The following is an 18,726-nucleotide window of genomic DNA, read 5'->3' on the forward strand; positions in this document are numbered from 1 at the left end:
TCCACCTGCAATGGAGTGGGTGCCATGTCATGCAGCCCTCCCTGGGACCAGATATCTGCTCCTAGGAAGGGACGCCTGAGGCCAGGGAGGAGTGCAGGACAGCCACCCCCGTTATCTCCCCCGGGGGAGGGCTACATTTTGCTGGTGTGACCGTAGGTAACATGTTTGTTTTGTTTACAGCTTTTTCTACCCGAGCAGCTACAACGTTGTGAGTACTGTTTTTTATTATTCTATGGTTAGGGCCCACTGTCGGTGGGGTGGGTTAGACTGGATTGTTGCTGGTGTGGGTGGGAATGGCCTTTCTGGGCAGATCACCTCCAACTGTCCTGGAGTTGCGGCTCAGCTACATTACAGCTTTTCCCTTTGGGGAGGTATTGGCACACTGCCGAGACTCCTTGGTGGGGAGAAGCTGTAATGTAGGGCAGCCAGGGCTCCAGCAAAGTCGGCGGTAATATCCCTGGCCTTGTGCACCCTTCTCCCATGTGGGTCTTTGCCGGGGGTTCTGGGTAATAAATTCTGGGCCTATTTGCCCAAGTCAGACCTCTGTGTATTCCCACGGGTGTCCTCTTTTGGGAAATGCATGGGGTTCCCCGTTTCCCTTGCTGGCTTCGATACCCTAGGCCCAAATCTGTAGGATGCCCACATGAACAAAATGGGCAGTGGCGAAAGGCTTGGGGTTACCAGTGGTTTACCCTTTTCCTTTTGCGCCCCCAGTAGGTGCACCCATACATGTGAGGTACAATTTTCATCGGGACACGTGTGGGGATGCAGGAAGGTAGGCCATGTGTTGTTGGCGGTGGGTTTTGGTGGGTGGCCCGAAAGAAATGTCTGAGAATTGTCTTAATTTCCAGCCAATTTCAGGGACATTTCCCTGTGTCTACCCACCGAAACACGTTGCCAACAACAGAGGTCATACCTCCTCGCGTTCCCACAGGTGTCCAGAAAAAGAAAAGGTACCTCACATGTGTGGGTGCACCTACCGGGGGTGCAAAAGGAAAAGGGTAACCCGCTGGTAACCCCAAGCCTTTCGCCACAGCACAATTTGCTCATGTGGGCATCCTACAGATTTGGGCCTAGGGTGTCGAAGCCAGCAAGGAAAACAGGGAACCCCATGCATTTCCCAAAAAAGGACACCCGTGGGAATGCACAGAGGTCTGACTTGCGCAAATCGGCCTAGAATCTACTACCCCGAACCCCTGGCAAATTCCAAGTTTGGGGGTAAAAAACACAATTTCCAGACATTTCACTCTGCTCAACCACCGAAACACGCTGCCAACAACAGATGTCATACCTTCCCGCGTTCCCACAGGTGTCCCAACGAAAACGGTACCTCACATGTGTGGGTTCACCAATCTAGCCGCAAAGGGAAAAGGCTAACCCACTGATAACCACAAAAGGGTTTGGGGAGATAACCTACAGATTTGGGCATAGGGTGTCCAAGCCACCAAGGAAAACGGGGGAACCCCATGCATTTCTGAAAAGAGGGCATCAGTAGGAATCCACAGAGGTCCAACTTGCACGAAGCGGACCAGAATGTTTTATCCAGAACCCCCAACAAAGTGAAAAATGTGGGTTTTTTCAGCACATTTCAGACTTTGCCAGGGTTTCTGGGTAATAAATTCTGGGCCGATTTGGGCAAATCATACCTCTGAGGATTCCCACTGGTGTCCTCTTTTCGGAAATGCAGGGGTTCCCCGTTTTCCTTGGTGGCTTGGACACCCGAGGCCCATATCTGTATGTTGTGCTTGTTTGGAGAAAGTGTGAAATTCAGGTGTCAAAACAGACTTGGGGTTACCTGCGTTTTAGGCTTTCCCCTTGGCGCCCAGGTAGGTGCACCCACACATGGGAGGTACCGTTTTCATCGGGACACCTGTGGGAACGTAGTAAGGTTTAACATTTGTTGCGTTTGTGTGGTTTTTATAACATTTTGACCCATTTGCTGGTGCCCTTTGTCACAAAACCCTTTAATTTCCCAAATGTGACCTACATTTAGTCGCTGCTTTAGGCACCATACACTTTTGTAACCTGCACAAGTCACATACCCTTGAAATGGTCCGCCTGTGCTCTTTCAATAAATGTATGCTTGCCGTTCCTCATCATATTGGTTTTCCCGATTTACACATGCTAAGTGCGTCTGTTCAGGCCGTGAGCATAAAACTCCTGTATACCATGGCTCAGTGTTTGGCTTGTGTTATTGCTTATTTTGTAAAACACTACAAAAAATGTGTGCTTTCCTAACTGCAAGAGTCGGGGGAATGTAGCAGAGCATTATTTTTCTCAAAATTCATAGAAGCCATTGCCGTACCAAGCCAACCATGTCCAACACATACCTTTTTTTCGGTCATTTTCCCGCTTTTCCCCCAATCTATGGCATTTCCCCTACTTAGTTGTTGCCCGACCTATGCAAATCACCACTTTCCAAACTTGGAATTTTGTCTACTTTTCAGAAATATATGCCTTTCTGCCCTCCAATTCGGCTTTCCTACCCTTTTCCTCCATTCCATCCATGTCCAATTGGACAAAATTGCCTACCCCTCACAAAACAGTTGATAAACACATCAAAATAATCTCAACCTGTTCTTCTAAGCCAGGAAATTGGGGAATTCAGCACAGCAAACCATTTGTTCCTAGCTCTTACAAGGAAAAAGCCACAGGCTTCTTTGTACATCATTTTATTGGCATTTTTTGAAAAAACCCAAAATTGTGTGCCCTTTTTGCTTATTTTCTCTCACCCCCCTACAGCAACCTAGGATTCCTGGGTGGCATTACGACCGCCTACATGTGGTAAAAAAAGGAGCTAAATTTGGCCGAGATATCTCATGTAACAAAAAAGTTACAAGGCATTGAATGGTCACATACCGAAATCACCAAAAAAGGCCTGGGCACTGGGGGGGGAATACCCATGGCAGTTAAAGGGTTAAAAGAATTAGAAAATCCTATCATTGCCCAGGACAATTGTGTCAAAGACAAAACTTGGTGCTCGGGTATCCAGCATGCGCTAGCTAACAAAGTTTTGAACCTTCAAAATAAAATAGCTCTAAAGAAAGCAAGAGCAACACCAGCAACACCCAAAATTGAACCCATCACCCAATTCCACTTCACCAAAGTCTCTATTATAGAGGTTGAGAATGTTATACTGGGCCTGAAACCTAATTGTAAGGGTGACCAATGCCCAGCACAACCGATCAAGGACGATACTAGGGATCTAGCACCGTTCATTACCAAACTCATCAAGGAGTCCTTCACATCTGGCACGATACCTAGTAACCTAAAGGAATCTTGGGTACTCCCACTCCTCAAGAAGCAAACACTATAACCCTCTATACAGACCAAATAGAGGTGTATCACCACTGTGCCGTTCCTCCTGAAAATCATAGACAAGGTTGCATATACTCAAATTCAGAACTTCTTAGAACTCAATCAACTATTAGGCTCCCGTCAATTTGGCTTCCGGCCATTACATGTGAAACAGCACTCATTGACCTAAAGGCCCAAATAGACTAAGAGACAATGGAAAACCTGCACTACTACTCCTACTCGACTTCTCTGCGGCTTTTGACTTAGTGGATCACAACGTCTTATGTAGCCACTTGGATTCAGCTGCCCATTTCTCCAGTGAAGCAATAGCGTGGATAGGTGTCCGGTCAAAGGTTCGAATCCAAAAGGATCAAATGCCATAGGGTCGAGTCAATAGGACCTAAAACAAAAGGGTCCATTTTTTTTAAAAATATATATATATTTTGGGGGGTTTTCGTATAGGGAAAAAAAGTGTTTTTTACTTTTTAAAAAAAGGGGGGCTTGGGGGCGGACCCCCCCCCCAAAAAAACAAATAATTCTACCCTTTTGTTTTCGGTCCTTTTGATTCAACCCTTTTGTCATTCAATCCTTTTCAGTCGAACCTTTGACCTATAACCACGTGGATACAATTGTTCCTCAGTGACTGAACCATAAGGGTTTTCTCGCCATCTGCTGCTGCGGACCCCATCCCCATCACCTGTGGGGTACCCCACGGCTCGTGGGTTTCTCCAACACTGTACAATATTTTCACCAAGCCAGTTTGATGATTTGGACCATCTGGGTATCACCTACACTAATTATGCAGACGATACCCAGATACTCCTACCATTTACAGAAGACTATAGCAAGGATCTAGCCAGTGCTCCAGATAAGATTTAGAGGTAGGAGTATTTTACTCCCCATTTTTAAACTTTGAGGGTAAATGTGATTTTAAGAGTAAAAATGACTTTTCTCCTTTGCAAGAGAGTAAAATGTATGTGACATTTAGCCGACGTGTGCAAAAACTGTATGGAAATCATTACTATGCGGCAGCTTTCTGCATTGTGACAGAATACACCTTTCATTATTTCTCCAAGGTCTGGCCATTTGATCTCTCCTGTATATATCTAAATGTCGAACACACAAAAACCTATACAATTACATAGTAAAGCAAGCATTAATTGTATTGTGTGTTTTGAGGTTCGATAGCACAATTGTCTTCTGATGTTTAATGAAAGGCTTCATTTCCTGGAGCTATTACTACCTAATGGTATGCCAATGTTATTATACAACAGTGCATAGAGTTAAGGACCCCATGCTAAATTCTATATCTAATATCATGGTTCAATGGTTATTTATATAGTGCTTTTGGCAAAGCGCGTGTACATTGAACATATTTATCACAATTATCACCATACCGAAGTTGGTACTCCTTTATCGACCTTGAAAGGATGAAAGGCTGAGTTGGCCTTGCCGGGATTCGAACCTGCAACTTACAGATCACAACAAAGTGCTCAACCGGCTCAGCTATATTATTGGCTAACATCCTTCAGGGGTCAGTTAACTGAGTATCGACTGAGGTATAATAATCACAGTGCCTAGTTGTTGGACGAACCATGTATGGAGCACTACATAAAGTTAAACACCTATCTGGATTATCACAGGGACTGGTTTTGCTGAGTTTCTATTTCAATTACAAATGTAACTTCATTTTGAACAGCACTTGCACATCCTGGATGGTCAGGTTTTTGATGTTTTAAATGTCTTGAAGATTTGAGAGGCTAGAACACTGGTGATTGGTGTAATCACTCGCCCTTGAAAAAAGCCTCTGCTGCCACTGACCATTTATAGTAATGTATCTCATTGATTGCAAGGTTGAATAGATGTAAACTAGACCGTGCTTAGTCATTTTACACACAGTTTTTAGAAGAGTGTAAATTAAAAATGCAAAAATGATCTCCCTCCACATGATTATGCACACAGCACAGGAATTCTGAAAAATTAAATTGTGCAATACTGGTTTGTTTTTACTGGAGAAGAAAATTGAGCATAATTTGTTACAAGATATTAATTCTCAATTGCAACTTAGTTTTTCCATCTTATTCATTTCACAATCCTAAAATGCTAGGAAAATAAATATGCACAGCGATTCCGTTTGTTCCATCGGCATCAACAAAGCAGTCCTTTTATCACAGTGTGCAGTTTCTTTTTTTGAAAGGCTGCAGAGAAATACATTCCGTTTCAGAGGCGTTTATCCATGACTTGCACTTACATCCATGTAGATAAAAATCAAAAGAAGCGTTCTGGTTTCTATAGAGTAACCTGACCTTTGCACTGCCCTCTGCTCTAAACTGGTGTGTAAATGTACACAGGTAAATAATAAAGCTGCCGTATTTACAAGATTTTCATCTGTAAAAAGCCCTATAAAGCACCTTATCTGGAGGCTTGGATCTAGCATTGGTGAATAGAATTTACAGCATCGTTCAGGCATGGATGGCCACTCACGGCCTCCGTCTGAACGATGACAAAACAGAGCTTCTCATCCTAGGAACCATATCTCTTCTCACCAGACTTGGCAAGGAATACCCCTCCTACAGTAGGTTGCCAAATAAGTAAAAACTTTAGGATTTTACTTAGACGCTACCTTAACATTCACCAAACAGGTAAACACCCTAGCCTCCTCTACAGCATACACATGTAAACTAATTAGAGCTGCCAAACAATTCCTCTCATCCAACAGCTGCATGATCTTAGACAAGAGCCCTCATTCTATGCAAACTAGATTACTGCAATGCCCTATATATCAGAACTAACCGCATTAACAAAACAGACACTCCAAAATGATGCCCTTAGAGCAGCACTCAGTATCTCTAAAACAAAAAAGGAAGTACAAGTGGATATCCACACAAGAGAAAATCAGACTAAAATCAGCATCCTTTATCCACAAATGCCTAAATAATAAAGCATCACAATATCTAACAGAAAGATTTTCTAGAAGAAAAACAAAATTCTACTAGACCCACAAAACTAGCGAGTTCCAATTGCCTTCAAGTGCCCCGCTTTAAACTATCCACCATTGGAGGCACCAGTTTCCCAGTCAAAGCAGCCCAACTGTGGAACTCACTACCAACCACACTTAGAATGGACCAAAATAAATTTAGGCCAAGTCTGATCACATGGCTCCTAGAGAATAAGTGAACCTGTAGAAACTTACCATACCTGTAAATAACTGTACATTTTCCTGTATATAGATTGTCGATATATTCTTTACCACTGTATATTTGCTTCTGTAGGTACCTTAGCTGATGGTTCCTAGATTCGATGTTCGTTTTATACTTTTGTATCCAATGTAACATGTGTACTAAGCTGCATGACTTATTACTTTTGCCTGCGCCCTTATACCGTCGGGTCTGGTGCGCATAATAAATATTAAACAATGTGCTTTTTCGGAATGAAGTGTAAAATCGCCTTTTTGAAAGCATGCGTTTGTCGAAAGGTTTAATTCCTTCTGAATGTCAAAGGATTGCTAATGTAAAAAATCCACACATAACAGTTTATATGTTTCAATGAAAGATTTAGGTGAATCTTAAAGTTAACCCAGTCTTGAGTTGATTATTTAAAAAAAAAACAATTCTGCCTTGACAGTCCTCAGCCTGGAAAAGATTGACACTTCACTGCTGGCAGGAAAGGACTAATTGATGTGGGGAGGCCTTGCATACTCGTGACAAAGGCCCCAGGCAAAGACAATGGCAGGCTTGAACACTCATCCCTATAGGGGAGGGGCAGTATGTTCCATTCTCTGGGAGGAGGCTTCTCAGTGAACTTCAAAGGACTGGCCATTTGCTCCCACTTGGGAGGGAAAGAAAAAAAAACCTTGTGAATTTGGAGTTCATTTGCTTATTTTGCCACAGAACTTAATGACTTTTAACTTGGTGGCAAAACTAAGTAAAGGAAGGAAAAGTACATACATTGAAATCTGAATTGATGATAGACATGTGAAGACTTGGTAGGATTTCTTACTGTGTAAGGAACTGAAGTTATGCAAAAAGACTAATTGTGCCAAACCTATAAATGCTGCAAATCTAATATTGTGCACCCATATGCTAGGGGTGATTGCACATATATTTACCTAATTAGGAATTGTTAGGACAAACCTTTATGATCAAAATTTTATAGAAAGACAACAGCAGGTCTCACTGACATGGGAGTTTGATGTAAAGGTAACCCACAAATATGTAATGTATCTGATTTTATTAGAGGGCATAATTATAGAAATATGCATTTGTGGAAAAGTAAAATTTTGGTCCAAATAACTGTGGGAGGTTCCTAAGTCACATCATAAAACATGACAACACTTTCTGTCATCCTACCAGCAAAGAACAAGGCAGGAGCTGTGCCTTTGACCAACCGTAGCCTTGTGGGTTTGGGTTGCAATCTGCCCCTACCATAAACTGAGTGATGTCACTTGGCAGGATAAATAAGGGAACCTCACAACACACAGGGACACACTGATTCCCGAGTGACCCGCTGTTCCTGACTTCATCTTGTTCCCGAATTATTCTGCTTGACCAAACCAAGACCTCAGCATTTGCAGAACTCTTCTCAGCTAGGCCCAAATCCTGAAACCATCCCAAAACTTAAGGGAAATAATTCTGATCCCGTCTGGCTTCTACCATTAATGCTTGGCTGCTGAAAAATCACCATCCCGCTGATCTAAAGTGTCCAGCAACCAAAAGGGACAATCCTATCCAGTCCAGTTTGAGGTGCCAATCTATTGACCGGAACCGCCCAGCTGGTGCCCTGCTGTCTGCAGACCCGATCAGTGATGACCAGAACCTGACGGTCCAATCTTAAATTACATTGGACTGTAAGTATAAACAGGAATCATAGTAAACCATAGTCTATTTGCCTTACTTGTCCTATCCCAATCTATAACCCAATCTATCTTTAACATAAGAACTTGTAATAGTGTCACACTAGTCTTGTAACCTTGCGTTGATTTCTTGTGCTAGTGATAATTTCTTTGAAATCATTTTGTCTTGTGAATTCCCAAACCCTTAAAATCATCCCACGCGTAATCCGAATGAGTCCTCCAAGGCGGACACAGAGGTGCTGGGGTTGGTTTCCGCTGACCACTCTGGGGCTTACTGTGTTTCAAATTGGTAACAAGCATGAATACTCTAGTTTAGAGCATAATTGTCACTGTAAAAACTGATCCCGTTTTCATGTCTGCGCCTTTATTTTCAAAAACGCCTCATTCAAACTCGTTTAACTTCCTCAATGTTATAGCTAGAGAATTAATTTCAACTCTGACTTAAACGCAAGACCTGTAGCTACATCCACAACCAAACACCGCATCCAGAAATAGAATATTTGACCCGTTTTTCTAAAAAAAAAAAAAAAAAAAAAAAAAAAAAAAGAGAGAAAAATTTAAAAACATTTTTAAAAAAATAATTTTTAAAATAAATAAAAATCGCATAGTGAAATTTAGCCGAGAATTCGCATTTTTGCAAAGGTTTTACACATATGTTTTCCCATTCAAAGTATTTCCAAACTTCCATTCTGATTCAAAGTGGGTACGGTTGCTCATATTATAGTTTATGTTTGTTAGGATCTTTGTAGTATTGCTCCCGTAGGAATTTATATCAATTTAAGGATTTTTGCACACTTTTCATTGATTTTCAACTGTCATTTTAAAAGTGTAAAAGTTCCAAAAACGTTCTCTCTCTTGTTTGGCGAAGGAAGATTGTATTCAAACCCTATACACTGTTCTATATTCCTGAATACCTGCTGCATATTTACATCTGGGTAGAATTGCTTCTTTGTGAGTTGAGAAATTTGCAGGGGGAAATCTTAACCTAAGCGCTATCTTTTCAACAAGCCACACATGTTCATTTTTCTGTGTTTTATCTTTTGGTGCTGCTCAAAAATTAATTCTACTGCCTTATCTACTTTCTGATTGTATTGTCACCACATTGGTGATTGCTGCCCCATATATTAAAACTTGTGTTTGACTTGAATTTGAAATAAATAGTACAGTTACCAACCAGCCTGATTCCTGGTCCATTGTGACCTGGTGATATTCTGAGAAGGGGTGTGATATGAGTGGTATATCACTCAGAATATGGAACCTATAGACACAATAAATATTTAATTGGTGCATTGCATGCCAGGCTGAGACCCGGGTGTATTGTCTGATTGAAATCCTTAACAGTGATCAGTAAGCGTTTGAATTTCCCTGGTCACCTGGGAGGACACCTTAGGCAGGGTTTTAGTGAGGGATCTGTAGGATTCTTCACTAAGTACTGTACTCAAATGTCCACCACCCCCCAGTATTTTTTCACATTGGAAATGATTCCAACAGGCATTGCCCCCACCACTCTTCAACTCAGCCCATTTCCGCTTCCTCTTCTCCCTTTCAACACATGACTGCTATGTCCTTTCTTCCCTTCGACTAATGTCTTCCTTTTCACTTTCTCATTGTTTTCTAGTGTATTCCTGGACTTGCTCCTCTTATTTCCCTATACTCTCCTTCTTTGGCAATCCCATTTCCTTATTGCCACTCCCTGTGCTCATCCCTTTTCCATTCTCGCTCACTCCTTGCACCTAAGCAAGTATACTACCTTCCATTGTCTATCCATTTATCCCCATCCCTCTTATTAATTCATACTCGCCTCAAATCACACCTTATCTCAGCTCTGTTTAACTGATGTTATCCTGAGCACACTTGCTTCACTTGTACCGAATTATATGTTCAACACTTCGGCGAAAGCACTATATAGGGCAAATACAAACAGGCCTTCCACAAAAGTGATAATATTTTTTGTTAGTTACCCTACACCACATACTCAAGCTTTCTCAGTTTCAGAGCCTATTTCCATCGTTCTGATTCCTGAATTCTGCATAGTAAGTGATCTCAACCTTCAGGCGACGCATCAATATACTATGCTTCCTACAGCATTACAGTACTCATCACTAAATAGTTTGTTCTTCTAGCATTTGAACTTTAACCCCAAGAACTTAATGAAATCGGCCCAATGTTTTGCTCTCATATGTCTATGGTGGATGCTCCCACTGCTCCTAAATTTCCCCATGGCAAGGTTTGGTATCCCAGAACTGGGCATGGGCCAGTAGCAAATTAGTCCCATCCTCAAGAGTAGATGGCTTTTGCTAGTGGGCGGATTTTCGAGTTGTCAAGGCCTTATGTTCCACCTTCCTCTGTTGTCCAACTGCCCCCTCTATCCAGCCTCAGTTTACCCCACCCTAAGGCTTCTACTTCCTCCAGCGAGACCAGTACTTGAGATGGTTAAAGAAAAACGTGTCATCAGGAAGGGCACTTGTTCTATATATAATAAATCACTTTGCAACCCTGGGCGCAGTCTCCATTCTGGGTTTTTCTTTATACTTACCTGTTTTGTGGTCTTTTTTGGCTAAACCACAACCCAGGGAGACGCGACCTATTGCACTTTACCGATTTGGAAAATAATACAGATAGCGCTCGATTAAACATGTCGCCATGTTAGACCAGACCTCCAAAGCCAATAACTTTTGAAGCAGTACTTGAGATGGTCAGAGTAATTGGCCACCCTCCTGATTACAGACTATTTCTTGCTGGTGGACAACCTTAGCAGCGTTATAGCAATGACTAGGATGGCTGTGCTCCCAGTGCGTCTTTTGTGTGTATGTACGCAGGTGGTCCGAGTGGAGAGGATTCCAGAGTTTTGGGCCATTATCAATGGTAGGAAACTCTTAGCGATAGTAAGTCTTTGTCTGGGTCTTAATGATTTGTTCACTGCCCTGCGCCAATCACGCTTAGCATTCCAATCTTCCCGCAGCCTCAACATGCCTCACCCTAGGCATTACTTCACCCCACCAAAGCGAGTGTAAGATAACGTAGGGATGGTAAGGGTAGGGATGTTAGAGTCTGGTCAGGCACTGGCCAGCATCAACGGTATTCTTTCTAGTAACGAGATGGCTCTTTCTTATGGGCTTATTGAACTTCATCCAGAATGTGTGCATACCTGAGGTGGTAACAGCCGTTCCCTACGCAATGGTCCCTGCAACAGGCCCTATTTCAGAGTCATATCCAAAACAAAGTGGGTCCAAATTTGATAGCTCCCCCCATTTTAAAAGGGAGGCATCATTTGTTCTAACCCCTACCAACCTTTTATCTACACCAAACAGGGGTGGCTCGCAAGGACAGGTGAGTGCACGACTCAGTGTCCTCGGGACACCACATGCCAGCGCCCGCTGCCGCCATTTTTCCAAAACTTCTTTCCAGCAAGGGCTCAAAGTAATAACTTAATTTGGCTCACTGTGAGTTTAACTGTGCATGCCTGCCATCAGAGCTAGTTAGACCTCCGATTCAGATTATTGTACATGCTCTACTACTGTAGAAAATTACTCAGATATTTCATCCTGTCAGTGAGAATTAAATCTCCCTGTTCTTCATTGGGCGAACGTATTTTTTTTTATTATGTATTCAGTCGACTGCCTAATGGCTTATCTGCTAACAAAGCGCATAAGGTTGAGTGCATAACTAAGATCGATATACCTGTTCCACTGATGTCATGGGATTTATCACAAATGTTGGAAAGTAGGTTTGGTGGGATCTTCTGAATGTTTAAGCAATCTCCAGAAACGCTATAAAAGATTACTGAATATGGCCCAACTAAAACACTGCATCTCTTTTACATGACAAATGCCATGTTCACTCGAGGCATCTGTGGAGACAGGGGTGTTGTGAAAATGTCTCAGTAGGTGCCGACATGCATTGTGTGGGACATATGACTCAGTGCCACTACTCAGTGTCACTTGTGATAGGAGCGTTTATGCAAAATATCGTCCAGCATCTGCTGAGAGTCTAGCTCTCGCACATGTACCTCTTCATCTGTGAATGCCAGCAAAAAGGACCCTCGACATGCAACAATTATAGAAGGTAAAATAGATAAAAATCACAAAATTAACTTTTTGGGGTCATAAAGTTTCTTAAGTCTCATTAACAAATGAGGAACGTGAAAGACATAAACATGAAATAATGCAAGGACGTTTAAATTACAAATGAATTTAATGTAAGTTCTAAAGCCATATTGTAATTTGGTGGCTACGGAAGTCGAGGATAACAAAATAAAGAGGTCCATTCAACAAGATGCAACCATCATTATGGAGCAGGTGACGGTTCCATTTAAACCAGAAAAACATATTCAAACTTTTTTTGGATCACTTATGTTCGTTAACCTATGTATGCTAATGGGAGGAAAATATGTACAATCACTTTAATATTCAGCTTTGAAGTGTTCCCCAAATAGTTAGATCGAGTTTAGTCGGATGTGCTGCATGGAGAAGGAAAGCATCAGCCGTTAAATGCACGATTGTACCATGTTTTGGGCTCGGAGTTGTTGCCCCATGGCTGGGTTATTCGGTCAGGACAAAGAAAAAGGTTTCATGTTCCTGCAGCAGCCCCTGTGGTGCAAGCGTGGCCAGAGACAGCATGCAGACTCGAGCCACGCTTGCAATCACTAATACCTCATAAACAAAACAAATACAGCCAACTGTCACCTGCACGAGCAACCACCGCGCGTGGGCGAAGCAGAGGGCAACAACAGACGACACATCACATGCACCGTCCCACCCCCTTTCAGAAGCCCAGATCCCAACACAGAAAGGACCCGGCAGGCAAACATCGGCGCAGCACGGTAACAAGGGTGAAGGGAACATACATGTAAGTGGGCCGTTAGGCGTCTGCCTCATTACAGGACAAGCGGGAAGTCCCGATGGGCTCTTTGGCACCTTCCACTTGGCCGCCTGTCGGCTGTAACAGGCACAGAAGGAGGGAGGAAGTAACACACAACCCAAGATGGCGGCCGGCAGAGGCTAAAGTCACTGAACAGCGGTGGCTTTACCCGACTGAAATGCCCTCCCCTGAGGGGAAAGGGGCATCGCGACCGATCCTGAGGCGGCAAGGCAGAGGAAGACGTCTTACCGTGCGCGGCACTAGGGCGGGCACATCGGTCCAGTCATCAGCGGCTCTGACGGCAACGAGAAGCGCCGGGGATTCCTAACGAGGTGATGCTTTGCGCGCGGAGCATGATGGGAATTATCAGGTCAGGCAAGCAACGCGCGGCTCCTAGAGTGTTGGCGCAGGGCCGGGAAGCGAAACAGCGCAGCGCCTATTACTAACAGCATGTGCCAGGCGAGGGAAAACCTCAGAGCAGGTACGATGGGACATTTGCCATGACTTTTTAATTTCATCTCTGCATTTAAATTTAAATCTAAGAACGAAATGTTCAGCTGATTTATCAACTTTACAAAATAACATTTAAAAAATAAGATACATGAATGTTGTGGGACCATGTGCAGTCTAAGCGCGTGTCGTAGCAGGACACGCAAGAAGGCACGGACACATCATGGTGGTTCACCGGCCCGTTCCAAACTGTTGTAAGGGTGTGAAACAGGCCCCTTTATTCTTGGCTGTGCACCATGACGCGGGACGTCATGTCGCTGGTCACATAACAATAGGCCTCAGGCCTTCCGAAAAAGTTGTAACAGGCAAACAGGCATTAGCGTGAATTTCAAACAAACATTTCAAATCCAGCTCCTGTACATTGAGCAACTTGCGGTCTCTTCCGTGGTACGACCTCAGGTGCAGTAAGGGTGTCCCTAATTACGCCCACACCAGAATAAATACACCCCTCTAGGGAAATAAGACAAAAAGGTGATCTTGTAAGGATAACAAGTTTAATCTTACAAAATGAGGATGGGAGCAAAGGACTCTGCTGCCTGAACGGTCTTCTCTTGTCCCTCTTCCGTTCCTTCCTGCCAGAGTGGTTTGAGGCAGGGGTTTATATAGGCCTGGCTTGCTGTGGAGGTGTCACTGAATATGGATCATGGCTTCATCCCAATCCATCCTTTTTCCATAATAGGGATGCTCCAAAGCCTTGTTTCTTCGGTGTCAGCGGTTTTGTCATGGTATGCTGTTCTACATTTTGCTTGCTTTGCAAGAATACACTGTAGCTCATGCTTTCCTCTCTGTGCAAAATACACTGCAGCTCTACAGGCTACAAACCTAGCCCAAACTAAAACTAAACATTTTTATGTGTGCAAACATTTTCCAGTAATTCTCTCCATATTCCACTCATACTGCTCATATTTTATCTGGGTCCTGTAGTCTCCATGAATCTTGCGGAGGACCCACACCATGGATCTTCGGGAGATCCATGGTGTGGGTCCTTCAACACTTTCAATAATGTTGAGGTCGACGTAATCTTGAATCTCCTTTTTGACCTGTTTGCGGAGGTGGAAGGGTACTCCCCTATGCTTCAGGGCCACTGGCTGGACCGTGTCGTCTATATGTAGCTGGATGGGTTTCCCTGCCATCTGCCCAATTCCTGTAAAGATGTCAGGGCATCTTTGGAGCAGCAGCTGGATGTCCTCTACAAATACCCTGTGGGCAAAGTGGACGAAGCCTAGCGCTTCGGCTGCGGCACAGCCAAGTAGTGTTAGTGTTGCTCCTATTGTGACCTAGAACCTGCTCCAAATGGATGTTCCGTAGTGCCGAATGGTGGCGATGAAGGCGCCTTCCAGTGGTAGAGGAGTCTTTCCCCGAAAGGTGAAAATACGCACTCTGGTGTCCTGAAGGGCCAGCGGTCATGGTAAGATCTGGTATTGTTCATCGGCCATTACGTTCACTGATGCTCCTGTGTCGAGGAGTATGTGGACTGGGGTACCTAGGATAATTACGGCGCACCAGAGTTAACATTTTCCACACTCTCCGACTGTTAGCACCGTTGACACGAAGAAAACATCCTCATCATCTTCTCTCCGACTCGTACCTTGAGGGTCTCCATGCGGACCGGTGGACGCTGTGTTGGTGGATTGGCTCGTCCTGTCCTGCGGGAAGCCTTTAGGGTGTTCCTTTACTCTCAACACTGTGGCCGGGGCTGACGCCTTGCACACCCTCGCAAAATGTTTTGGGATGCCGCACCTTGTACAGGTGTACCCTTTTGCTGGGCACTCTTTTTCATGCAGAAGGTCATATCCACATTGCGGGCAGGGCACTGGCACATTTTGCAGCTTTTTCTGCCACCAAGCATTACTTGTGCCTTGGCTCCTTGGAGGTTGCCAACCTACAAGGCACACTTCTTCCAGCTTCACTGATTCTAGGGCCAACTCCATTTTGGAGGCCCTTATGTCCGCCAGCTCATGAGAGTGCCCTAGCTCAAGAATTGTGATGCCTGGTACTCTCAGAATTTGCTTCCAGAGTTTAACTGAGTGACATCCGATGATCATTTGGAGTCTTAGCTCCTCTTCCTTATTCTCCCACCCGCAGGTTGAGGCTAGGTGTCTGAGATGACTATGGTATTTGTCCCAAGTTTTCGTCACTCTGCTGCATAGCCGTGCACTGACCATTCTGAAACCTGGTCCTTCATGCTATTTATTGTACTGTATCATCTTTCGCTGTCTCTTGTATGTGCAACTTTCTGTAACCCATTTTGCTCCTTAAGGCTTAGCGCCCAGTTGCCCTAGGGTTTGGCCGTGCTATACAAATAAACAAACTAAACTAAACATCACAAACCTCTCATAGTCTGTGTTTACCATCAGGGCGAAGTAGTCTTTAGTGCTTTGACGGCTGCATCATATGAGTCCTTTGCGGGGCGCAGGGTTTTGAAAAGGTTGTGGACTGCAAGTCCGGCTGAGTATATCAGGGTGCACTTCTTCGTGAGGTCATCTTTATCCCCTGTTGCGTTGAAATACATATCTAGGCTCTCCCGCCACAGTTCCCATCGAGGCCTAAGCGACGTCGGTGCCCCATCAAAGTCAAATTCGCACAGGGGTGCGAAACAGGCCGCTTTGTTGAGATGACCCACCTTGCAGGCGTGGTCGAGCGGGGGCTGCAGCAGCATCTTCGGCCGACATGACGCCAGGTATGGGGTGTTGGCGTGGGTGTTGATGTAGGGGTGCACAGGCCCTCCGGACGGAGCCGCTGCCACAGTCCTTTAGTTGGTGAGAAGACCTTCAGTGGGGTGCACAGGCGCTCTTTGTGAGCCGCTGCCCCTGTGAGGCATGTCTGGCGGTGATGTTAGCGCCTGCCAGACTTGCACCACTCAGGGGGGCCATGTGGTGGCAGGGGGAGCAAAGTGGCAGTGCTTTTGCACTCTCCTGCGAGAGCCGCGCTGTAAAAAAATGTTTGGGGTTGAGACATTTATTTTTCTTGAAACCCCTGGTCCTCAGGGACGAGGACCAGGGTGTGCTGAACGCTCATGGTGTTTCAAAAATTCTGGCCTCGGCCAGTGTAACACAGTGGGATGCTGTATAAGGGATGGGAACCCTTACCGTCATGCCGGAGCAAGAAGAGGCACTGTTGTAGGCTGAGGGATAGCTTTCTGTGCGGAGCAGAGGCTCGGAAGCAGCAGGATCCTCACTCGGGAAGCACACATGCAGATTCACAGCACTAATCAACAGTGTTGTGGGGCTATGTGCAGCCTAAGCGCGTGGCGCAGCAGGATGCGCTAGAAGGCACAGACACATTGTGGTGATTCACAGGCCCCGTTCCGAACTGCCATAAGGGTGAGAAACGGGCCCCTTTATTGTTAGCTGTGCGCCACGAAGCGGGAAGTCATGATACCGGTCACATGATACCTCTGTAACGCTTACCTTGACTCCTCTGGCGCATAATGCCTTCTCAGCCTGTGAACCTGTACTTGGGCACTTTTTGGATTCCCTTTCTGTATAAACAAATAATAACAACAATATAACTGCTATAACATCTAATTACTGAGAAGGAACTGCATTAAATGTATACTTTTGTAATCCTCCCTCCTCACCTGTGTTTATTTTTTGTGGAGCTCTCCATCCTGCTTTCTACAGGTACGCGTTGAAATGAAGATACAAATGGATTTTGGAATGCTGAGGTATTCTATAGTTTCTTGCCTTGACAATGTCTATACTTTTGCAGAATTAGTCTTTGGGTTAAGTATCTTAGAGAAAGTACCTTGTTCTATTATGTCTTGTAATAATTTCTACGTTGGAGACATCTCTCTTTCTAGTAATTGACTTTTTCTTGCAGGTTCTTGGAATTCAGAAAAGATCTAAGGCTGCGGATGACAGTGAAGTTACTGAGGAATAGGACACGTTAAACAACGTAAGTTCGTCTATACGGAGTAACTGCAGCCTTCAGGAAGAGCACAGAAACAACTGTGAGGTGATAACTTGAAGTAATTTCAGGTATGTTAAACTTCTTCTGTTATTTTTCTATTCAGTTCGTTCGTTAATTAAATACCTCTGTTTATCTGCAGGTTTTTGGAAAGCTGTGGAAAAAATACCTTTGGAAGATGCAGAGGCTGCAGAAGAAACTTCTGACTGAAAATGCTGCGGCTACGAGCGAAAACTACTGCTGGAAGATCCTGCGGCTGTGAGAGAAACTTCTGACAGGAGCTGCTGCGGTAACAAGTGACCACTGCTGACTGAAGATACTGCTTCAGAGATAACTTCGGTTCGGTAAGTATTTTCTATAAACTATTGTATTCTGTTGTTATTTTCTGTAAAGCTAATGTCTTTATATTTGTTTGACCGTCATTTTGTGGTTGGTGGCTCGTAGATAAACGTACTTCAACTTTAGCCAACTCACATTTCCTCCAGAATTGGGAGACAAATTGACTCACTCTATCAGAGATCACTGCAGATGTAAGATGTAAAATTGTTCTAAGAACACCTTTTCTAGGACTGATGAAGTAGGAATCTCTTTAAAGGCAACGAAATATGCCATTTTGGAAAGAAGTCCACCACTACAAGGATCGTATTAAAACCCGACCAAGGGGGCAATTCAGTAATAAAGTCCATAGAAATGGTATGCCATGGCGTTTGTGGGACAGGTAATGGTTGAAGCAATCCTGCTGGTCTCTTCTTTGAGCTTTTGGTTTGAGCAGAAATACCACAAGTTCGAATGAAATCTATGATATCCTTGCGCCAAGTTGGCCACCAAAAATATCTTTGGATCTTGGCTGTGGTCTTAGCGATTCCAGGACGGCCAAAAGAGGCTTGGAAGGGACTACTTTACTCAGGGACTGTTTTTTACTCGGGCAGGGCTGGGGAGGAATACTTACCTGGGACTACTTTGGAGGCTATTTAAACCACGCCCGAAGAGCAGCACACGCTTCGCGTTATTCTGCATCCAGCAGCATAACGCTCACCGTGCCTGCAAGTCTGCATCCAGCCTTCTGCCACGCCCGCCTCGAGTTTGGAGCTCCTAGAAAAAGGGAGAAAGAAGGAGAAAAGGTTAGAACAAGAGCAATACCTTTAATCCTTACCTGAATTCCCGATCGCGCCTTCGAGCTGGAAGAAAGAAGTTATTTTATGCACGTCGCCTCTCCTGCTGCAGCGCCGCGCTGAACTCGCCAGCCTTCGCAGCATCTTCACATTCCACCGCATCCTCCTGCATGTTCCCGCCGCACT

General features: G+C 44.4%; 1 protein-coding gene across 5 annotated transcripts in view; it reads right to left on the reverse strand.

The window, feature by feature from the left end:
* ZNF280D (zinc finger protein 280D) overlaps positions 1-13,367 on the reverse strand; it is a 1,333,168-nt gene extending 1,319,801 nt beyond the window's left edge. For 2 of the 5 annotated variants that reach the window (XM_069624892.1, XM_069624896.1), the window contains exon 1: positions 13,259-13,364. Coding sequence is in view for 3 of the 5 variants with exons in the window: in XM_069624893.1 (XP_069480994.1) it covers positions 12,996-12,997 (2 nt within the window). In the remaining 2 variants the exon portion in view is untranslated. Of the gene's footprint in view, positions 1-12,995 lie in introns of all 5 variants that reach the window. The other 3 variants (XM_069624894.1, XM_069624895.1, XM_069624893.1) reach the window with 2 other exon arrangements.
* Positions 13,368-18,726: the final 5,359 nt, after the last annotated feature.

Source organism: Ambystoma mexicanum, chromosome 11 (assembly GCF_040938575.1).
Source record: "Ambystoma mexicanum isolate Mex_15411 chromosome 11, UKY_AmexF1_1, whole genome shotgun sequence".
Taxonomy (NCBI): domain Eukaryota; kingdom Metazoa; phylum Chordata; class Amphibia; order Caudata; family Ambystomatidae; genus Ambystoma; species Ambystoma mexicanum.